This window comes from Microtus pennsylvanicus, chromosome 5, assembly GCF_037038515.1.
Source record: "Microtus pennsylvanicus isolate mMicPen1 chromosome 5, mMicPen1.hap1, whole genome shotgun sequence".
NCBI classification, from domain to species: domain Eukaryota; kingdom Metazoa; phylum Chordata; class Mammalia; order Rodentia; family Cricetidae; genus Microtus; species Microtus pennsylvanicus.
In genome coordinates this window covers 81757647-81782142 of record NC_134583.1, presented here as the reverse complement: position 1 = coordinate 81782142, position 24496 = coordinate 81757647, and the positions used below count along the sequence as shown (strand labels likewise).

At 42.4% G+C, this 24496-nt stretch overlaps 2 protein-coding genes across 2 annotated transcripts; both read right to left on the bottom strand.

Annotated features, from left to right (window-relative positions):
- Positions 1-11898: 11898 nt before the first annotated feature.
- Positions 11899-12834, bottom strand: LOC142851009 (olfactory receptor 13A1-like). Its single transcript, XM_075974900.1, has one exon. It carries the CDS (start codon positions 12832-12834, stop codon positions 11899-11901), a length of 936 nt encoding a protein of 311 aa, XP_075831015.1.
- A 10462-nt stretch (positions 12835-23296) lies between these two features.
- Positions 23297-24232, bottom strand: LOC142851008 (olfactory receptor 13A1-like). The gene has a single exon (XM_075974899.1). The coding sequence runs from the start codon at positions 24230-24232 to the stop codon at positions 23297-23299; it is 936 nt and encodes a 311-aa protein (XP_075831014.1).
- Positions 24233-24496: the final 264 nt, after the last annotated feature.

Here is a 24496-nt window from a genome sequence, read left to right as displayed (position 1 = left end):
ATAGCCTGTGAAGTGTGTTCACTTACAGAATCCAGTGTCACTCCCCCCTCCCCACCTTGCCCCACACCAGTCTTAAAACTCTTCATTTTCTTCGATCTCAATTTTTCCCCTATATCATTTCTATATTATGGCTTGCAACCCATTTTGTCCCCATCTTAGTGGTAAATGTTTCATTTACAATTCAACATTTTATTACTGCCTCCATTTGAAACGAGAGATACTCAGATATCATATTCACCCTTTGCAACCACGTGCATAGTGTTATGTCTGACCATGTTTCTCCCTGCTGTTGATTCAGTTCCATAAGAATACCAGTGCATAGTTTGATATTTCCAGTTGTTCATGGAAAACAAATGACAGAAACAAATTACTCATATGTTCTTGGCACTTTCTAGCTCTGTCTGGCTAATTCAAGTACACCCGAATTTGCACTACTCTCGTGAAATTATTGGTAATTTGTGGGTGATATTACCCCCAGTACCAGGGAGTGTTCATTAAGTTGGCCCTAGGCTGATGTAGAGGGAAAGATTTAAAAATAATTGAAACCCATAAAAGTATTTATTGTCTGAACAAGGTATCCCTCCAAAGAGAATGGTTTCCAAAAAGCCAGAAACCTTACCCTTTCTAAGGAGTGGATGGGGGGTCAGGAGGGATAGGATGTGAGGGATAGTGGAGGAAGTGGAAGGAGGGGAGGGAGTAGGAACTGGATTTGTCATGTAAAATGAGAAAAGATAGTTTTTAAAACTAAATTTTAAGAAAATAAAATGAAAAATATTTACTATCTGATAGAATTCTCCTATTACTCACAGTACATCTAAGAAATCTAATTACATGGAAAATAACTCATACATTTTTAAATGGCATTGTTAAAATTAAATGCCAGCGAAATGTAATAAGCTAGGTGATTTGTGGACCCAGGCATGTGACCATATATTGATGGACATATGATTCACTACAAAGGAGTAAAAGAAATACACAATAGAGAAAAGTCAGCATCTTCAAGTAATGGTGATGGTCAAATTGGACAATTACACTTAGAAAAATTATAATAGATCCTTATTCCTCATCTTTACAAAACTCGACTCCAAGTGGACCAAGACCTCAGCATAAGACCCAGAAACCTTAAAGCTGAAAGTTGACAAGAGGAGAAAATAGGAAAAGTGTTTGAATCCTTGTTACAGGAAAGGACTTTCTGAACAGGACCATGGTAATAGTGGATTTGACACAAATCATTGACAAACAGGCCCACTTGCAACTGAAACACTTTTGTGTGGGAGTGAAACTGGGAGACTACTGTGGAAATCAACAGGGAGGGTCATAGAAAGATACAAATATATATAGTACATGCTTCAGCTATAACGTCAGGAATAAACCTGAAAGACTGTACATCTTAAAAAATGACACAAGCACTTTCATAATCATTGCTGCTCAATTCACAATAGCTAGGACATGGAAACAGCATAAATGTCCACCATAGGAATATAAATCCTGAACCTATGGTATTTACAAAATGAAACATACTCAGATGTTAAGAAAAGTGAAATTATGGAGTTTTCAGGAAAATGGGTGGACCTGGAAGCAATCATCCTGAGTGAAATAACTCAGACCTAGAAAGACAAATGTCATATATATATATATAACATATAATTATATATCTATACATAAATCACAGATTCATCTAAATCTTCTGATTTCATTTCAACATTAGTGTGAGCACTGTGCATGATGAATAAAGAAGTCGGATTTTGAACATAAGGAACAAATAACAGATAAATAAACTCTCATTATGATTAGAATCTAGACATTCTCCTGTTTCTACAATGGAGCATGAAAACAAATCTTTTTTGTCATAATCTTTTCTTTGACCCAGAATTCTTTTTGAATCTCAGGACTCATCGAGATCATGGATTGATGTCCCTCTGTGCTGATATCCAAACACTAGAATAAATGTCACTTCCATAGTGAGACTTTTATTTTGGAGCTCCACTGTGAGCTGGAAGAGTCACACAGTGGAAATTAAACTCCCACTTACCTTTATCTGTCATAGTGAACTCAGGTGACAGATGGCTCCCACTAAGGTGCCCACTGTTGAGCACAGACTCTCTTTTCCTATAAGCGTCAAGTCTTTAGTGTCCCTCTGAAGCTTCTGTCCTTCATAAATACCGGTGATTTTCTGAGACCAGGGACAAGTGTTTGTCCAAGGGACTCCTGGGATAGAAACTGAAGGAGAAGGCTCTTAGGATTAATTAAAGGGAGCTTGTTTGTGACTTTATGACCCAAGCTCCCTGAAGACTGGTGTGAAGGAGGATGGTCAGTGGAATTCCCTAGTATTGGCAGAAGCAGTTTTCCCTCTACACCTTCATCTGCCAACATGCTACATGCATCTCCCAGAATGCCACTGGTATTCTTATGTCTTGTGTGGAAGTTCTCACCTTGATATAAATTGACTCTTCTGTATTCTTCTGAGAGTACTTCATCATACTTTTTATCTTTTAATTTATTTTTTAAACAATCATTTTTCATTTTACACACCCATCCCAGTTTCCCTTCTCTCCCTTCTTCTCGCTCCCCCCACCTTCTACCACCCCATCCCACCCCCATCCACTCTTCAGAGAGGGTAAGGCTCCATATGCACTCCCCCAAAACAAAACAAAATTCAAGAGAGAAAAGGAAGAAAGTAAAATAAAAAACTAATCATAGGAAAAAAAATCTCATGATGGAAGTTGCAGTCAACCCAGCAGGTCACACTGTAGGCCCTTTGGTCCATACATCTCCGTTCCTAAGTGTTCATCGCAGAGTCTTTGGTCTAATTTGAGGCCTTTGGTTTTCACTTCATGATCAACGCTAGGCCTGCACTAGGACTCTTCCCAGCCATCCAGCTGTCACCCTGTGTTGTGGAGATCCTGCAACTCTGGGGTCTGTGAGTCAGGTGCCTTTGTATGATCAGTCCCAGCAGATCATACATCTGGTGGATGTTGAGACAGGTGAAGGATCTGGGCCTGGGGAGCTATAGGGTTGGTCCACCAGATGGGAAAAGAGGATGGCTCTCACGGGCCACAATTTGGGGAATGGCTCACCCATAGTTCTGCTAACAGGGTTGGCTCCATTGTGCTGCTCTGGTGAGATGCGGGACCTGCTTTCTCAAGTGTTACAGCTGGTGAAGGTCAGTGACAGCTCTCCTGCTCTTATGACAACAGGTTTAGCTCTCCCACCTGCCCCAGGCTTTGATGAGCAGGGTGAGGGAAGGAGGAGGGGAGCTCTCTCCCATCCATGCTACCCTGTGACGGATGGGTAATGGGAATTACTCTCCCATATCTGGTGTTATCAGTATTGGCTCTTATGTGCTGCGTTGGCATGGTACAGGGCCTGCTCCCCTGAGTGTTGTAGCTGGCAGGGGTCAGAGCCACAGGACCAGCTCTCCTACCTACCTCAGGCATTGGCGCGTGTGTGTGTGGCAACTTCCTTCTGCCCATGCCACCACAAACTATATGGTTAATGGGGACAGCTGTCCCATGCTCACAATTTTGGGGCTGGCTCACTTATACCTCCACTAACAGGTTTGTTTCTGTTATGCTACCCTGGTGTGGTGCAGGGCCTGCTTTCCCTAATGCTGTCCGGTAAGGATCAGGGATGTCTCTCCAAGTCTTATGACCATAGAGTCTGCTCTTCCACCTGCTCCAGGCATTAATGAGCCAGGGGGAGGGCTTCTTTCTCTCATCCATGCTACCACAGGACAGACGAAAAATGGGGGCAGTGTGCCATACTCACTACTTTGGGGCTGGCTCCCAACACCTGCACTAGAAGGATTGGCTCTATTGCCCTGCTCTGGTGAAGTGTAGGACCTGCTCTCCCAAGTGTTGCAGCTGGTGGGGGGCCAAGGATAGCTCTCCCATTATTAGGACCACAGGGCCAAAGCTTCCACCTGCCTCTGGTGTTGATGAGAAGGATGGGGAAAAGGAAGGCAACTCTTCCCATCCATACTGCCATAGAATAAATTGGGAAATGTGGACCACTTTCCCATGGTCAAAATTTCAGGGTTGTCTCACCCACACCTGTGCTAACTGTGTTGACTTATTTGTGCTGCCCTGGCCAGTGCAGGGCTTGTTGTACCCTGTTTTTGAACTGGTATTTTTTTGATATACAGTTTTTTTTAGTTCATTATGTGTTTAAGATATTAGCCCTCTAACAGAGGTATAGTTTGCTGTGGGATGCAATACACTGTACAATGCTTTTGTACACTGTAAAGATTTGTCACTCATATTGGCTTAGTAAAACACTGACTGGCCAGTAGACAGGGAGGAAGTATAGATGGGGCAACCAGATTAAGAGAATTCTGGGAAGAGGAAAGGCAGAGACAAAGTCACCAGCCAGATGCAGAGAAAGTAAGATTAATGTGAGTTATTAAGAAAAGGTACCAAGTCATGTGGCTAAACATAGACAAGAATTATGGTTAATTTAAGTTGTAAGAGCTACTTAATAATATACTTGAGCTAATAGGTCAAACAGTTTATTACCAATATAAGTCTCTGTGTGTTTCCTTGGGACTGAATGGCTATGGGACTCAACAGGACAGAAACTTCTATCTATTGCGGTTTATAAAAATCTTTTCCGAATCTGTAGTTTGCCATTTTGTCTGAATGATGGTGTCCATTGGCATACAGAAACTTTTTGGTTTCGTGAGGCCCCATTATTGATATTAGTACATTTGCTGTTGGTGTCCTGTTCAGAAAATCTTCCCTGGGTTAATGAGTTAAGAAAATTTGTCATTTTCTCTTCTCTCAGATTTAGAGTATCTGGCCTGATGTTGAGTTCCTTGACCCATTTGGAACTGAGTTTTGTGGCAGATAATAAGGATGGATCTACCATCACTCTTCCACATGCAGCCATCCAGTTGGATTGACATAGTTTTCTAAAGACAGTAATGTTGAGCTATATCCTTTGTTGCTTGTGTCCCAAATCAGAGATGTGTGGCCCAGAAGCAAGTGAAGGAAGGGCTTTTAAAGTCAAAACCACAAGAAATCCTTTAATATCTTTTACAAAGAATTTGCAGAAGCCAAAATTTAGCAGTTAGTCATATAAGAAGCAGTAGGTCATGCTGTACATTTCTGGGTGGGGGTCAAGGAGTCAGGGTTGCTGAGAACTTTTCTCTTAGGAACTTCAGTTATAGACAAATGGCGATTAGGTGCCAAGATGGATGCCTAGCACAAAATGGAGTTTCTTTAGCCATCATATTTCACACTGGCTCTAGATCATATGAATCAAAAAATTGATTCATGCTGAGGTAGAGGTTAATATCAAGGCTATAGAGCTTGAATTTGAACAGAACTGATTCTGTTTTAGAAGTACATTAGTAAACAATTTAAAGTCCAAGAGCAGATCATAATGCAAAGGAGTCTGAAAAGAATAGATCCATCTATGGCAGTTTAAGAGGTGGTATGCCATGGGACTAAGAGTGCTGTCTCAGTTAGGGTTTCTACTGCTGTGAGGAAACATCATGGCCATTAAAAATCTCATTATGGAAAATCATTTCATTGGGGGTAGCTTACATTTTCAGAGGTTTAGTTCATTATCACCATGGTGCGACATGGTTGTGTGCAGGCAGACATTGTGCTGGAGATGGAACTGAGCGTTTTACATCTTGATCTACAGGAAATAGGAAGTTAAACTGAGATCCTGGGCATGGCTTGAGCATAGATGACACCTCGTAAACTTTCTCCAACAAGGCAACACCGCCACTAACAAAGTCACACTTCCTAATAGTGCTTCTCCCTATGAGCTTACAGGGGCAATGATATACAAGCTACAACAGGTACCAATTAGAGGCCTCAGTACGTTACTTTGCTCTTGTATCTATTTTTTTGAACTATGTTTAATGCTTCTTTTTAAATTCCTTGTTGGAATAAAAACAGCGTTTTGTTTTGTTTTTTGTTTTTCCCCACAAGTGTGCCAGGAAGCCCTCCTTTCTTTAGGAATGACAGATCTACTCTCCAACAGTTCTGTAAAACCATTTCTGCTAGGGAAATTCACTTGTTTTTAACATTGTCCTATGGAATCCTTGAGGTGTTGTATATCTTGGTCTACTTTATAGTTTGTGACTATTGCTACTCTTTACATGCTATGAACCTCATCATAGGAGTGTCCTTTACATGCAGGCAAGTGTTTTTTATCCTCTTCTCCAGTCTACACACCTACCTGGAGAGGGATATGTTTAGAATCCAGAGATTTCCTTCCCATGGTCCTAATATACAGCTCTTACACATCAAGGGGGGCCAACTGCACAGGCCCAATATTCCCATAATGGACACAGAAAATGTCTTCTAATTGTTCAGAGTTATTGGTGTATGTGTTAGTACTCTAGGATTAGCCATATAAGGAAGCTAAGTCCTAATAAGTTGAAGAGATTAAACAAGCACCTCTTCCTTAGAGATCTTCTAGGGTAAGCTTGTTTTCTTCCAATCCACATTTCCATTTTTTTTTTGTGGAGGTTGTAAATGAGGTAAAAGAGAGATAAACCCCTGTCTCCAGCACAATGTCTGCCTGTACACAAACATGTCTCCATGTAAAAATGAGGCCAAGAGTATAGCAAAGCTAGCAAATATTTCCCAGGTTGGGAAGGGTATGTTTTTATCCAGCTATGTAGTAACTTTAAGGTCTAGTGCTTAGGGACATTATCAGGAGATGAAACTATTCCATGTCTTTTTTGAGTTAGGAGTGAGGTTGAGTCTGTTACCATAGTCCCCTTGGTTGAGAATGAGGGTTGCTTTATCACTGTGGATGGAGTGCCCATGAAAGGAGGACAGGGAGGTGAGACATCCTGTTCTTTAGGCAGCAAGCTTTTACCTGGGCCTGTTGGACTAGGTTTCTGGTTTGTTACATTTTATATAGAGAATTCCACAGCATACTTCCATCCATCTTCTTTAATGGCTAGGCAGAAACCCCAGACCCAGGTTTTAATCCAAGATTGTTTCCTCAATTCATTCCAGGTTAGGACTCTTAGAGTAAAGGGGTTACATTTCCTGTAGGCACATTTCTGCTGAAATGCCTGTAAGGGCTTGAGGAAGGAATAACTAGATGTTGCAATAGACTGTGGTCTTCCCTTTGCTGGAATAAGTGGAGGTGGGCAAGAAAACTTTATTTTAAATGGTGATAGCTTGTCCTAATGGAAGGAGTACCTGATCCTAAAGAGAACCACTAGGAGCAACCCAGTCCATCCCTTGTCAGTTTGTACATGGAATTTAATTAATGTTTCTTTAGTAGCCTTGTTAGCTCTTTCTCCCTGTCCTGAACTTTGTGTCCTAGAGACACAGTGGGATTTCCAAAGTATTCATAGAATTTTAGGAACACTTGCTGACAGACCTTGGCTGTAAAGGCTGAGTCATTGTCAAGACTCAGATGGAGGGAAGCCTGAACCAGAGAATGATCTCTATCAATAACATTTTAGTAAGTACATTGGTTATTTCTGACCTGGTGCGAAAAATTCTACTCATTTTGAAAAAGCATCTTCAAACTCTAGAAAATACTGGTAGCCAAACCTTGATGGAATAACTTCAATGAGGTTCCCAGTGTTTGCTGGGACTGAGTCCCCTTTACTGATCACTGAGGGGTGCTGATTTTCTTGCTCTTGGGTTCACTTGGGCATAGATGGCAGCGGGTACCTTGTTCAACACTTTCCTCTGGTGATGGAGAAAGTGCTTGTTTATGATTAATTATTTCAACTTGGTTAATTCCAGGTGTGTACTTTGATGAATATGAGAGAGAAGAGATGTCCCCAAGACTTCTGTTGGATGGGGTGTCTGTCTGGAATAACCCACCAGTCCTCTGTCTTTGTGTCCTGCTGTCTGGCCAAATTTTATTCCTCACTAGGGTGTATAGGATGCTCTAGCTGGTCTGGTTCAGGCAGAAAGGTGAGAATTGAGGGAAGCCCTAACAATATTAGCAAAAGCCCCACTGGCTCTGTGGCTGTTTATTTTATGACTGTGGCAATGAGTCTGTTTCCTCAGGGTTCAACCGAATTCTCCTCTTGAATTCCTGGGCAATAGACAATAGCAAGCTTCTTTAACAGCCAAGGAGTTGTTACTAGGGCAGAGACCTCCTCTTTGTTTTTGATCTTTCCCATGGAGGTCTACAGGCCCTGATTCTTGTTAAAGCACCAAGGACTGTTGCAGTGGCTATCAGTATAGGTGTTGACTGAATGCCTATGTCCCCATCTTAGTTCCTGGTTTAAGGCTATCAGTGTGGCATTTTGGGCCGGTGTCCCTTGAGACTGAGACTGAGCCCAGATTATCTCAGTTAGTGTCACCACAGTGTTGCGTGGAGGGGGACACTTGTTCTTCCCAGCTGCCTGGCTAGCTTACACCTGAAGTAACCACATAGAAACTGTATTTATTAAATCACTGCTTGGTCCATTAGCTCTAGTTTTTTTTATTGGCTAACTCTTACATTTTATTTAACCCATCTTCATTAATCTGTGCATCACCAAGAGGTCGTGGCCTACCAGCAAAGTTTCAGCACATCTATCTCTGGTGGCGGCTGCTCCATGGCATCCCTGACTCTGCCCTTCTTCCTCCCAGCATTCAGTTCTGTCTTCTCTGCCTACCTAAGTTCTGTCCTATCAACAGGCCAAAGCAGTTTCTTTATTCATTAACGGTAATCACAGCACACAGAGGGGATTCCCACATCACCACAATTGCTCCAGCATACTTGATCCTGTGTCGTGCATAACTGCTTCCATTGGTGAATAGGGTCACATCTCTCTTTCTGAGGGGCTGGTCTCAGAGATCCAGTCATCCTTAGGGTGGTCAAAGACCTGGGCACAGCAGTAGACTGGTTGTTCTTCATGGTCAGGTAGGAGGCATGGTATGATTAACAGTGCAGAGGATTAAAACCTGATCCTGGGTGGATCTATAGGGGTAACCTGATAAAGGAGGAGGTATGTGTCTCTGAGGGACACTTTCGTTTATGCATATGAGAGTGTTTTCAGGAAGGATTCCCTGAAGCAGAGTATCTCCTCTCCATGTGGGCAGCCGCATCCCAGGGACTGAGGACTAGAAAGTGAGAGTGTTTCAATTCACCAAAACAGGGGATCCACTCTCCATGTGGGTACTACTATCCCAGGGATTGGGGACTAGAAAGCCTGGGCTAAAGGGAAAAGGAGAAAGTCAGTTGAGCACAGGTGTTCCTCTAAGATGTGTGCTGAGCCACCATGTTGGGAAGAAGCTCTTCACCACATATGCCTACTGCCAGGAAGCCTTGCCTTACAATAGTGTAGAAGGAGCTGTGGCCACTTCCCGCCACCCAGCTCCAGCACGGCTAGCTTTACCCAAAATAATTACACGGAAACTGTATTCATTTAAACACTGCCTGGCCCTTTATATCTAGCCTCTTCTTGGCCAACTCTCACATCTTGATTAACCCATCTCTAACAGTCTGTGTAGCACCATGAGGTGGTGGCTTACCAGGAAGATTCTAACCTGCATCCATCTCAGAGAGGAGAGCTATGGCGTTTGCCTCACTGCCTTCTTCCTCCCAGCATTCTGTTCTGTCTGCCTATCTAAGTTCTGCCCTATCAGGCCAAGCAGTTTTCTTTATTAATTAACCAATGAAAGCAACAGATAGATAGAAGAACCACCTACATCACAATAGGCTGACGCAAACCACCACGTGCCCATGGAGTGAGTACTCTGAAACCATGAGACAGAACAAATGTTTTGAAAAGGTAATTTTCTCACAAAGTTGAAGAGCTAACTTATGGTACAATATGCCTGATTAGCATCACAAACCCTGGTGTGATACAGCATTTAAGAATAAGGAAGTAAGTTGATGAAGAATATGTTTAATCTGAAAAGGATACAGAATCATTTCAGCAGCATCAGATGCTGCCCTTTCTCCATTCAGCTGTCTTCCTATCAGTGTCTTAGAGTGGCCGCACATGCACTTCCCCTTTTCAGTCTTTCCTATGCCTCCTCATTCCAGTTCTCAGAGTGTTTTAGCTAGGAGTAGTAAATGAACATCAAAAGGACCATTTTTTTTGTATTTGCTTTTTGTTTTGCTTTTTGAACACAAATACAGACACACACATACACACACACAGAGTGAGAGAGAGATTGAGAGACTGAGTTGGGTAGTTAAGTAGATATAAAGGATGAGGGAGAAAATCAGGAGCAGAAGGAGAGAGAGCATGAGCAAGGAACTCAGGACCGTGAGGGGTGCACCCACACACTGAGACAATGGGGATGTTCTATCGGGAACTCACCAAGGCCAGCTGGCCTGGGTCTGAAAAAACATGGGACAAAACTGGACTCGCTGAACATAGCGGACAATGAGGACTACTGAGAACTCAAGAACAATGGCACTGGGTTTTGATCCTATTGCACATACTGGCTTTGTGGGAGCCTAGGCTGTTTGGATGCTCACCTTACTAGACCTGGAAGGAGGTGGGAGGTCCTTGGACTTCCCACAGGGCAGGGAACACTGACTGCTCTTCGGGATGATGAGGGAGGGGGAGGGAAATGGGAGGCGGTGGTGGGGAGGAAGCAGAAATCTTTAATAAATAAATAAATAAAATGATGAGGGAGAAAGAAATATGATTAAAATATGCTGTAGAAAAAAAGGTGTAGCCATTGCATTTTTATCTAGGATTCATTATTTTTTGTTGATTTTCATTCATAATGTGAAGGAAGAGCTCCACTTTTACGTGTAAATATTTATCTAGTTTCTTCAAAACTGTTGGAAATATTAATCTTTCTCATGAGTCTGAGTGTCACCATTGTCATAAGTAAGCTGGAGTCACTTATGTGAGTTCAGTTTTGAAACTTAAACTTCATCTATGCTCCTCTAATTGCCTTCCCCTTCATGTCAATGCCACCAGTTTTGACTTCCACAGCTCAGTAGGAATCTATGAAAGTTACTTGTGTCTTCCCAAGACACTATAGCATGCTTGCCCCTCAAGTATCCTTATGAAGTTTAGATCCATTAGTCATAGTTTAGTTTTTTGTTTTTTGTTTTTTTTCTTTACTTTTCTTTTGGATTTTCGAACAGGGTTTCTCGGTACAACAGCCTTAGCTGTCCTAGAACTAGTTTTGTAGACCAGGCTGGCCTTGAACGCACCTGCCTCTGCCGCCTGAGTGATGGTATTGATGGCGTGCATCACCACTGCCCAGCTAGCAAAAGTTTTAAAACAAATTCCTGTGATATTTAGAGGGTGACGTTGGATGAAAGGATAAAAGGGCTCTTTTTTTTTTTTTTTTTTTTTGTCTGTCACCATTGTGAGCCACTGAAAACCTTCAAGGAAGTGGAATGTGGCCACCCATATTTAGATAAACTTTACTTTTGAAATGGTTTGTATTTATCAGGAAATAAAGCTTGAGTGTTTTGTTTACATTATCTCTAAGACATTTGCTGGGTTTTTTTTTGTTTTCTTTTATTTATTGAATTTTATTGAGCTCTAGATTTTTCTCTGCTCTCCTCCCTGCCTCTCCCCTCCCCCAAGGTCCCCATGCACTCAGGAGATCTTGTCTTTTTCTATTTCCCATGTAGATTAGATCTATGTATGTCTCTCTTACTGTCCTCATTGTTGTCTAAATTCTCTGGGATTGTAGTTTGTAGACTGGTTTTCTTTGCTTTATGTTTAAAAACCACCTGTGAGTGAGTACATGTGATAATTGTCTTTCTGTGTCTAGGTTACCTCACTCAAAATAATGTTTTCTAGGTCCATCCATTTTCCTGCAAAATTCAAGATGTTATTTGTTGTTTTTGAGGTTGCAGTAGGTAGTATATTCCAGTTGCTGCAACTCGGAATGTGTTTCCTAAACATTAGGTTCACCACACTCCATGAGGCTGCTCTCAGGAAAGCATGTCTAGGAACAGCCCAGGCCAGGAGAACAGCCTGCACATGTCCACTTAATGTGAGAAAGAGGGCAGGAGCCTCCCCAGGGCCAGCTTGACATCCTTGTTCCTCAGCGTATAGATGAGGGGGTTCAGGGTTGGGCTGAGGACCGAGTACAGCACTGAGGTCACTTTGCTTCTCTCTGGGCTGTAGCTGGAAGCAGGACTGATGTAGGCACAGAACACAGATGAGTAGTACACACAGACCACGATGAGGTGGGAGGAGCAGGTAGAAAAGGCCTTCCTCTTGCCCTCAGCAGAGCGCATGCGCAGGATGCTGGCGATGATGCAGCCATAGGAGAGCAAGGTGAGGACGAAGTTGATGCCTCCATAAAAGGCATCTGCCATGAGAGTCATGATACTATTCACATATGTGGAGCTGCAGGAGAGGAGGAGGAGTGGGGGGATCTCGCAGAAGAAGTGGGTGATGACGTTGGGGCCACAGAATGACAGCTGTGTCATCAAACCAGTGTTGATGGATGAATTCACAGCACAGATGGACCACACACTCATGGCCAGGACCCCACACAGCTGTGGGCTCATCCTAGAGCTGTAGTGCAGGGGATGGCATATGGCCACGTAGCGGTCATAGGCCATGACCGTGAGCAGCAGCAGCTCAGAGGATCCAGACCAGACAAGGAAGAAGAGCTGAGTCATACATCCATTAAAGGAGATGGTGTTTTTCTCAGACACAAGACCAAGCAAAGCCTTGGGCATCACAGAGGAGGTGCACATAATATCCATGGTGGCCAGGTTGCACAGGAAAAAGTACATGGGACTGTGGAGCCCAGTGCTGGAGGTGACCAAAACAATGATCACAGTGTTTCCTATCAGAGCCATTGTGTAGAGGGTCAGGAAGCAGCCAATCAGAAACAGTCTCAGACTAGGGTGCTCTGAGAACCCTTCCAGCACAAACTCAGTCACCATTGTCTCATTGGGACTAACCATCATTGTGTGTCTTCCAGCTTCTGAGAACATATTACTGTTCACCTCTCCAAAGCCTGAGTTTTAAACTTGGTCGTCTCAAGATTCTGTGTTGTCAGAAAAGGAGAGAGTGAGTGTACTTCCATCAGGAAAGCCTCTGTCTCTTGTGTCCTTACCATACCATTTCGTATTTCATTCACTTTGGGTTTCCCACCTAGAATCTTTCACCCTGTATTCTTGGGTCAAGGGGGATATCTGTATCTTCCTCATCCTTTGAACATGTGAATGAGTGAAGCAGCCCTCACCCAGAACCTGCCTGTGCTTTGCTTTCTATCCCCTGTGACACTGTGCTCTGTTGACGTTGACATTGCTGGAAGTAATGCCTCCTCTTACCTCCACAGCAGGTATTTTCCACAAGGGAAACTCTTGGAAAAACCCACATTGAGATGACACCTGGCCTCCTGGCTTCTCAGTCACTTTTCTTTCTTTGGTATTTGTAGTGGTGTCTTTACTACCCATTAAAACCTGATAATTATCATTACCCATGGTTAAGTACATATATATCATCTGGTTTAGCCCATTGTGACCTGTGATTTCTCCTGTGGATGTCACTGCCTTGACTAACACATTACAAACATATTGTTGTGAGAACTCCTTCAGCCAATGGCCTTTGGGACGCTAGCCCACTTTGGGCATGGTCTCCTGTACTATACATGAAGATGTAGGAACTTTCATAAGCCCCTTGGATTTTGGATTTGACTTCAGTTCTCCATGCATGCAGAAGAATGAGGATCTCTACTCTTTTTGTGAGTTTGTTCCCAAATAAATAAACCTTTGATATACTCTATTTGGGCTAGTGTGGCATTAATTTTTATTACAATGGTTGTCTCCTAATGTGGCCAGAGTCCACCTCATTACCAGGACCTGCACATTTGTTTAAAGATTTTTTAATATTTTAATATAAAGTCTCTTTTAAGTTATATAGGTATTAAGAATTATAGGTCATTAGCCATCCATGTTTGTCATACTTATATTTAGCCTAATCAGGTTCTTTAGATGCATAGAGATTGTATTCTGCACAGATAGGCAATATTCAACCACTTCAAAGAATGGTAGAATATCACATTTAAATAACTTAGGGAGCACTGATCTTTTCCCAAGAGAATGTTGGTCACTGAAGACACCCACTTGGCGTTTTCTTTCTTCTTGGCACTAACCTTTGGTCAAAACTGCCCCTGCCTCCACCACTGACAAAATACATGGTGTCCAGACTGGACAAGATGAATAATCTGGGGGTGATATTACCCTAGCACCAGGGAGTGTTCATTAAGTTGGCCCTAGGCTGATGTAGAGGGAAAGATTTAAAAATAATTGAAACCCATAAAAATATTTACTATCTGACCAAGGCATCCTTCCAAAGAGAATGGTTTCCAAAAAGTCAGAACAAGCAATAGAGATAAATCCTGGTCTCATAGTTAGTGGCTGCCCAGTCTGCCCAGTCAGAAGCCTTACGCTCTCTAAGGAGTGGATGGGGGTGGGATGGGGAAAAGGTGGACAAAGTGGGAGGAGCAGAGGGAGTGGGAACTGAACTTAGCATGTAAAACAAGAAAAGATAGCTTTAAAAAAATATATTAGAAAACAAAATAAAAAATATTTACTGTCTGATAGACTTCTCCTATAACCAACAGTACAGCTATAAAAATCTAATTACATGGAAAACAACTAATAGATTCCTAAATGACATTCCTAAAAGGCAGTGGCAGAAAAATGTAATAAGTTGGGTGATTTGTGGACCCAGAAATGTGTCCATAGACCTATGGCCACATGATTTTTTACAAATGAAGCAAAAAAACAAAACAAGACAAAACAAAACAACAACCCCACAATAGATAAATGTTGTCATCTTCAACTAATGGTGTTGGTCAAACTGGACAATTACACATAGAAAAATTATAATAGATCCTTATCCACCATCTTTACAAAATTAGACTTCAAGTGGATCAAGACCTCAGCATAAGACCCAACAACCTTAAAACTGAAAGTTGACAAAAAAGAAAATAGGGAATATGTTTGAATTCATCACTACAGGAAAGGACTTTCTGAACAGGACCATGGGAGTATTGGATTTGAGACCAATCATTGACAAACAGGCCCATTTGTAACTGTAATGTTTCTGTATAACAAAGAATACCGCTATTTGAAGAGGCAACCTACAAAATTGTAAAAAAAAAAAAAACAAAAAAAACAAAAAACCCAAGAAAATAACAACAACAACAACAACAAAAACAAATACTCTATCATCTGACAGAGGGTTATCGCTAGAACATAAAAATAATTAAAACTGTTAAGCAATAAGAAAACAACCTAACTCAAGCTGGGGAATGAAACTAAATAGAGAATTTTCAACAGAAACACAAATAGGACTTACCACAGGGCAGGGAACCCTGACTGCTCTTTGGACTGGAGAGGGAGGGGGAAAGGAGTGGGGGGAGGGGGAGAAGGGTGGGAGGAGGGGGAGAAGGTGGGAGGAGGGGGAGGGAAATGGGAGGCTGGGAGGAGGTGGAAACTTGTTTTCTTTTTTCTCATTTTCTCAATAAAATAAAAGATTTAAAAAAAGAAAAATAATTTTTTAAATGTTCAATTTATTTAGTCATCAGGGAGGGCAAATTAAAACCCCTTTTAGATGAACTCTTACTACAATATGAATGACTAAGAAAAAACTGATAGACAATGCTGGGAAAGACATGGGAAAGAGGAATACTTTTTTTTTTTTTGAGACAGGGTTTCACTGAAGCTTTGAAGCCTGGTCTGGAACCAGCTCTTATAGACCAGGCTGGCCTCAAACTCACAGAGATCCGCTAGGATTCAAGACATGTGCCACCACCACCTGGCTAGGGAAAGGGGAATACTTATTTACTGCCAGTGGGAGTGAAAACTGGGATGATTACTATGGAAATCAGTAAGGAGGGTCTATATATAGTACAAGCTTCAGGCAGAAACCTGAAAAATTATTGCAGCTCTATTCACAATAGCTAGGACATGGAAACAGTATAAATGTCCACTATAGGAATAATAAATGATGAACCTATGGAATCATTTATTGTAACATTAATCAGCGGTTAGAAAAGTGAAATTATGGCATTTGCAGGAAAATAGGTGGACCTGGAAGCAATCATCCTGAGTGAAGTAACTCAGACCTAGAAAGACAAATGTCCTATTCTCTCTCTCTCTCTCTCTCTCTCTCTCTCTTTCTCTCTCTCTCTCTCTCTCTCTCTCTCTCTCTCTCTCTCTCTCTCCTTTTATCTTTTAAGCTTCAGCTATGTGTGCTTCCTTTGTAATACTCATAGAGGATAGCATGTAATAAGGTACCATGGGGAGGTAGAAGAAGAAATGACACAAAGTTTTAAGTATGAAAAAGAGATCAATAAAAACGATAAAGTAAGGTGAAATATGGGATAAAGAGCAGAAGAGGGATTGCGCAGAGCATATGTAACACCAAAACCTTTAAAAACATATTACAGTATGAAACCTGTTGCAGTAGAAGCTTCCTAAAATATATGTATATACAGGCATAAAAATTTTAAGTAGTGGGGGACAATATCTCAATTAGACACCACATGCTGCCAAATGAAAGTCCTGTAGCAGGAATGAGTTAACTCTAAGAGATGCTGATCACTAGGTCCCATTGACTCTCAGACATTACAAGGTATTTCTATTATTCCTGGTTATCTTCCAGAATGTGATAGTAAAATCCTACTGCTGGAGATACCATTATAACTTGAATCATAAACATGGAGAAATCAAGTGGGTACTGGTCTTTAAGCATCACCCCTATGCTAGCTTCCATAGTAATTGAAGATTCTATGCACGTTACTGGAGAAGAAAAACATCATCCTCAGTCTCACCCAGCTCTGGACCCTATGGGCTACAATAACAACATGCTTGACAAGATATGCTCACTGGTGTAAGAGTGGCGCAAATGTTATGGGTAACTAACCACCTTCTGACTGAATTTATGGCCCACTTGGAACTGCTGACAAGGTCAAGGAACTGTGGCAAGATAGATCATTGGCCTATGTATTCATCAGATAAGAGGGATGAAGAAGAGGTAATATATATGCACAGAGGAATGTTATCCAACCATACAAGCATGATGCCTTTTAGAAATAAGTGGATGGGAATGGAGAACATTGTCAAGAAAAATAAACCAGACACAGAAAGACAGATACCACCTTTATCTCTCACAAGTGGAAACGAGAAAACTCTGTCTTAGCAGAATAATGATTGACAGATGTGATAAATGGTAAAGGTGAGGAAGTGCTAAGGGAGACAGGACAATGGGAACCAAGCACATTTAGACAGAAACATTGGTTCTATGACTCTGCATCATGGAGTGACTACATGCCGCAGTCATCCCTTATGTGTTTGCAAATAACAAGAAGGCAGGAGCTCAAAGCTTGAGAAGACAGAAAAGACAAAGTCACAGAAATATAAGCATTTACTGAGAATATGTGTACACATATTGACATATCAACCTATATCCCAACATGCAGTGACCGTCTATTACAAATAACAGTATTGATGGACAGAATTCATGATAGCTTTTGTTATTCATGATATCCATTCAGAAAAATATATTAGAAAAGTCTTATATCAACATAAAACAGTATGGAGGGAGTCTAACGTTTAAGACGAGCACAATAACTGTTCACAGTGAAGTTATGTGGGTTCATGGGAGGGAAATGCACTCACAACCCGATCTGTAACAGAAGATGCACACCTGTGTCACCTCCTAATTACTGTGACCTGAACAAGAGGGTATAGAGGACTTTTGGGATCATGAAAATGCCTTGCATCTTCATAGAACTGTGCTACATGAAGGGAGTATTGTGAAGCTTGGTTAAAAATGGAAACCTCTTCCTTAAATGACCCTTCAAACCTATAAAGAGAGTTTGCTTTTATGTGTTAAGTTTCCTTTAATAAAAGCTTTGGAATTCATCATCCAAAAATTTGAAGTGTGTTAGAGCAAATGGAAACTGTATTCAGCATAATGCAAGCCCCATATTTTAAAGAGGAGAGAAGAGACAGTAACGGGAAAGGGGAGAGTATGACCTCTGTGGAATTGGACTATTCCTGGAGAGATCGCACAGAGACATGTCTTCTTCTTTTTTTCTTTTTTTTTTTAACTTTAGAGACAGGGTTTCTCCGTAGCTTTTGGTTCCTGTCCTGGAACTAGCTCTTGTAGACCAGGCTGGCCTCGAACTCACAGAGATCCGCCTGCCTCTGCCTCCCGAATGCTGGGATTAAAGGCGTGCGCCACCACCACCTGGCCGAGACATGTCTTCTGAACAGTGGGACATAATGCCTTTACTACTCTAGAAATCCCAAGGCAGCATCTGTGCTCGTACATTCACTTTGCAGCAGTGGGAGATGGAAGGTTAGTGTATGCACAGCTCACACAGGTCTGGACAGAACAGAAGTACATCAATGATTCCATATCACGTGTGTCAAATTTTCTGATCAAATCTGTATCAGTCGCATTGATAAATAAGGTGTTCCACCTGTGTCCACTGTGAACAAGCCTTTTCCCATAATTTCATCCTCATCTTCTGTGAATTTAGTTTTGATTGCTAGTGTTTCCATTTGTGCCTAAGTGGATGTGGTAGAATCTAGTATCCAGGTGGGGAAGTTGTGGGGGAGCAAATTCACAACAGACCCTCATGACTACATGTAAGCCAGATCTTAGCAAGTCTGACTTGAAGACCTTCAGAAGTTGAAGTTTGACAGGGAGCAAAGAAGCTGAGGATCCTTACCACAATCACAAACTGGGGTGTTTGCAGATCCCATGGTCTTTTCTGGAAAATTGGTAGAGGAAACATCTACACTTGCTGCCCTGTTATCCCAGCCCTCCCTATCTTTGTTTGGCCATTGTTATTGATACTTATGTTTAATGGCTGTAATTGTTTCCTTAGATGACTCCCAGTCAAGGCAGACCTGATCTGTAGCCGACTATGGCTAGCAGCAGAAGGCTGGGCTGTGTTTTCAACTCCATGGAAGGTGAGGGTCATTTTCTGAACATCAACAGTGAACTTTGGACAAATAGGGTAAGTGAATCTCTTTGTGGAATTTTCTCACCATTCTCTCTGGATGATATGAACAAACAAGACACCACTAAACTCCCATGTAGTAATCCATATAGATAGGTAGGTAGATAAGGTAGGTAGATAGATAGACAAACAGACAGATAGATAGATATAGATATATAGTGGATTCATCTAAATCTGTTGATTTCATTTCAACATTAGTGTGAGTACTGTGCATGATGAATAAAGCAGTCAGATTTTGAACATAAGGAACAAATAACAGACATGAACAAACTCTCTCATTGTGATTGGAATCTAGACATTGGGATGTTTGTACAAAGGAGCATGAAACCTTATCCTTCTGTCAAAATGTTTTCTCTGACACAGAACTCTTTTTCAATCTCAGAACTCACTGAGAACATGAATTGGTGACCCTCTCTGCTGATATCCAAACACTGGAATAAATGTCACTTCCATAGTGAGACTTCTGTTTTGGATTCCACTGTGAGCTGGAAGAGCCACACAGTGGAAATTAAACTCCCACTTACCTTTTCCTGTCATAGTGAACTCAGGTGACAGATGGCTCCCACAAAGGTGCCCACGGCTGAGCACAGACTCTCCTTTCCTATAAGCGCCAAGTCTTTAGTGTCCCTCTGAAGCTCCTGTCCTTCATAAATACCGGTGATTTTCTGAGACCAGGGACAAGTGTTTGTCCTAGGGACTCCTGGGATAGAAACTGCAGGAGAAAGCTCTTAAGATTAATTAAAGGGTTCTTGTGGCTTCATGACCCAAGCTCCCTGAAGACTGGTGTGAAGGAGGATGGTCAGAGGAATTCCCTAGTGTTGGCAGGAGCAGTTTTCCCTCTACACCTTCATCTGCCAACATGCTACATGCATCTCCCAGAATGTCATTGGTATTCTTGTTTGTTTTTTTTTTGTTTTTTTCGAGACAGGGTTTCTCTGTGGTTTTGGAGCCTGTCCTGGAACTAGCTCTTGTAGACCAGGCTGGTCTAACTCACAGAGATCCGCCTGCCTCTGCCTCCCGAGTGCTGGGATTAAAGGCGTGTGCCACCACCGCCCGGCTTGTCATTGGTATTCTTATGCCTTGTGTGGAAGGTCTCACCTTGATATAAATCGACTCTTCTGTATTCTGCTGAGAGTACTTCATCATACTTTTTGTCAAGGAAACCAACGGATGAGACAGGCAAAGAAGACAAGTGATTCACCGATGTCACTCCTTATTGTTACCATAGCTGAATAGCCGGCACTGGGCCAAGCTTCCAGAGTCGAGTCAAAGACAGAAAGAAGTGATAATATGAGCAAAAGAGTCAATACTATGATGGAGATACCCACAGAAACAGCTGACCTGAGCTAGTAGGAGCTCACTGCCTCCAGACTGATAGCGGGGTAGCCCGCATAGGCCCAAACTAGGCACTCTGAATGTGGGTGACAGTGTGGCTGGGGCAGTCTGTGAGGCCACTGGCAGTGGATCCATGATTTAACCCTAGTGCTTGAACTGGCTTTTTGGAGCCCATTTCTCTTTGGAGGGATACCTTGTTCAGCCTAGTATGAGGCGGGAGGTCCTTGGTTCTGTCTTAAAGTGGTGTTCCAGACTTTGCTGACTCCCCATGGGGAGCTTACCTCCTCTAAAGAGTGGACGGGGGTGGGGGAGACATGGGGAGAGGGAATAAAGGAGGGAAGGGAAGCTGGGTTTGGTGTGTAAAATAAGAAAAAAATGTTTTAAAAATGAATTTAAAAATGACAGGTGAGCGTGTTTCCATGAAGAGTTCATTGAAGTAGGGGATCCACTCTCCGTGTGCCTAACACCATCCCAGGGACTGGGGACTAGCAAGCCTGGCTAAAGGGAAAAGGAGGAAGTCAGTCGAGCACAGGTGTTTCTCTAATATGTGTTCTGGGTTTCTGTGATGGGAGGAAGCTCTTCACCACATCTGTCCACTGCCAGGAGATCCTGCCTCACAATAGACCAAAACAAAGAGCCAAGTGCCCATGGACGGAGTCTTTTAAAAAACATAAGACAGAATAAATGTTTTGAAAAGATATTTTGGTTACAAAAATGAAGAACTAATTAACACAAGATACTTGATTTGTGTCACAAGCCTCAGTGTGGTACAGCATTTAAGAATAAGGAAATAGGCTGATGAAGAATGTGTTTAGTCTGAAAAGGACACAGCATCGTTTCAGCAGCAGTTGCTGCAGATGCTGCCCTTCCTCCACTCAGCTGCCTTCCTATCAGTGACCACCAATGTTCTTTCCTTCCTCTTCCTTTCTTCTGCCTCCTCATTCTTATTTTGAGTGTTTTGGCTGGGAGTAATAGATCAACACCAAAAGGACATTATTTGTGTGTGCTTTTTATTTTGTTTTGGTGTTTTTTGTCATGTTTTCTTAGATATGTTTTGCTTTTTACACACACAGACATACAGATACACACAGAGAAAGACAGGGGAGAGAGGTTGAGCGCCTGAGTGACTGGTTTGTAGTTAAGTAGGTATGGACGATGAGAGAGAAGTTATGGAAGGAGAGGAATATGATTAAAATAAGTTGTAGAAGAAAGTTTAAGCCCTTGCATTTTCGACTAATCAATCTTTTTGTTGATTTTTTATTCATAATATAAAGGAATATTTCCACTTTTCTATGCACATATTCGTCTAGTTTCTTTAAATCTCTTTTTTGGAAATCCTAATAGTTTTCATGAGTTTGAGTGTTAGCACGGCCATAAGAATACTAGAACCATATATATGAGTTCACTTTTGAAACTTAAACTTGATTTTGTTCCTCTAATTTCCTTCTCATTCATGCCAGTGTCACCAGCCTTGGCTTCCACAGCTCAATAGGAAGCTGTGAAATTGAGACCCCAAGTCATTCAACTTGTGTCTTCCCAACAAGACACTGTGGCCTTGCTGGCCCCTCTGTGTCATTTTGAAGTTTAGATCCATTAACCATAGTTCTTTTTCTCTTTTTCTTGTTCTTTTTCAAAACAGGGTTTCTCTGTAGCTTTGGAGCCTGTCCTGGAAGTAGCTCTGTAGACCAGGCTGGCCTCGAACTCACAAAGATCAGTCTGCCTTAGCCTCCCGAGTGGTGGGATTAAAGGCATGCACCACCACCGCCTGGCTAATCATAGTTCTTAAATAAAGCCTTGTGATGTTTATAGTGTAGCTCTGGATGAAAGGGCTTTATTTTTTTCTACAACCATTGTCACCCACTGAAAACATTCCAGGATGTGGAATGTGTTTAGGTAAACTTACTTACATTTGGAATGGTTTGTATTTATCAGGACCTAAAACTTGAGTGCTTTGCTTACATTGCATCTAGCACTTTGTAGTTTTTGAGGTAACAGTAAGTAGAATTTTCCAATCTTTACATCCCAAGGTTTTCCTAAAGCCATGATAGGTACACCCCTACTCCAAGAGGCTGCTTGATGTGGGATTCTCCTCTATATGCTGTGAATATGGTTTATAACCATTGGTTAATAATGAAGCTGCTTTGGCCTATGGCAGGGCAAAATAAAGTCAGAAGGGAAATCTGAAAACACGCATATATATATATATATATATATATATATATATATATATATAGAGAGAGAGAGAGAGAGAGAGAGAGCGAGAGAGAGAGAGAGAGAGAGGGAGAGAGTAGGCAGAGTAAAGGAGATGCGTTGTAACTGCTTAACGTAAAAGATGTTAGAAACTTACCAATAGGCCACAGCCTTGTAGTGATACACAGATGAATCGAAATAGATTAATTTATGATGTAAAAGTTAGCTAGGAATAAACCTGAGCTATTAGACAAACACTGTTGCAATTAATATAGTTTCTGTGTGATTATTTGGGTCAGGGTCAACCATGAAATCAAAGCACAGTCTTTGCAAATAAAACAAAAGGATGCTCTTGGGAAAGCATGTCTAGGAACACCCGAGTGTAGTAATAAGAGCGGTGGGGCTGCGTCCCCAGCACCCCGGCAGCCTGGCTAGCTTATACCCCGAAATAATTACATGGACACTGTATTCTTTTAAACACTGCTTGGCCCATTCTGCTTGGCCCATTAGCTCTAGCCCTTACTGGCTAATTCTGATATCCCTATCAACCCATCTCTAATAAACTGTGTAGCTCCAGTCTTACCGGGAAAGATTCAGCATGTCTGACCTGGCGGCTTGCTTCATCGCGTGTGTCTGCCCAGGAGAGGGGACCATGGCGTCTCTCCTCCAGAGAGCAGAGCTGTCGAGTCTGAGCTCACTTCCTCTTCCTCCCAGCATTCTGTTCTGTTTACTCCACCCACATATGTTTTAACCTATGAGGGCCAAGCAGTTTCTTTATTGCTTAACCAATGAAATCAACAGATTGATATATGACACTCCCACATCACCTGAGGCAAGAACAGCCTTCACATGTCCACTTAATGTGAGAAAGAGGGCAGGAGCCTCCCCAGGGCCAGCTTGACATCCTTGTTCCTCAGTGTATAGATGAGGGGGTTCAGGGTTGGGCTGAGGACCGAGTACAGCACTGAGGTCACTTTGCTTCTTTCTGGGCTGTAGCTGGAAGCAGGACTGATGTAGGCACAGAACACAGATGAGTAGTACACACAGACCACGATGAGGTGGGAGGAGCAGGTAGAAAAGGCCTTCCTCTTGCCCTCAGCAGAACGCATGCGCAGGATGCTGGCGATGATGCAGCCATAGGAGAGTAAGGTGAGGAAGAAGTTGATGCCTCCATAAAAGGCATCTGCTATAAGAGTCATAATGCTATTCAAATATGTGGAGCTGCAGGAGAGGAGGAGGAGTGGGGGGATCTCACAGAAGAAGTGGGTGATGACCTTGGGGCCACAGAATGACAGCCGTGTCATCAGACCAGTGTTGATGGATGCATTCACAGCACAGAGGGACCACACACTCAAGGCCAGGGCCCCACACAGACGTGGGCTCATCCTAGAGCTGTAGTGCAGGGGATGGCAGATGGCCACGTAGCGGTCATAGGCCATGACTGCAAGCAGCAGCAGCTCGGAGGATCCAGACCAGACAAAGAAGAACAACTGAGTCATGCATCCATTAAAGGAAATGGTGTTTTTCTCAGACACAAGACCAAGCAATGCCTTGGGCAGCACAGAAGACATGCAGATAATATCCATGGTGGCCAGGTTGCACAGGAAAAAGTACATGGGACTGTGGAGCCCAGTGCTAGAGGTGACCAAAACAATGATCACAGTGTTTCCTATGAGAGCTATTGTGTAGAGGGTCAGGAAGCAGCCTATCAGGAGCAGTCTTAGACTAGGGTGCTCTGAGAACCCTTCCAGCCCAAATTCAGTCACCATTGTCTCATTGGGACTAACCATCATTGTGTGTCTGCCAGCTTCTGAGGACATATAACTGTTCAAACCTCCAAAGCCCGAGTTTTAAACTTGATCATCTCAAAATTCTCTGTTGTCAGAAAAGGAGAGAGTGAGTGTACTTCCATCAGGAAAGCCTCTTGTCTTTGGTACTTCATTCACTTTGGGTTTCCCACCTGAATCTTTCACCCTGTATTCTTGGGTCAAGAGGGACATCTGTACCTTCCTCATCCTTTGAACATGTGGATGAGTGAAGCAGCCCTCACCCAGAAC

Excerpts from the sequence above, each read along its gene's own strand:
- LOC142851009 (XM_075974900.1), bottom strand. The coding sequence starts at position 12,834 with ATGATGGTTAGTCCCAATGAGACAATGGTGACTGAGTTTGTGCTGGAA.
- LOC142851008 (XM_075974899.1), bottom strand. The coding sequence starts at position 24,232 with ATGATGGTTAGTCCCAATGAGACAATGGTGACTGAATTTGGGCTGGAA.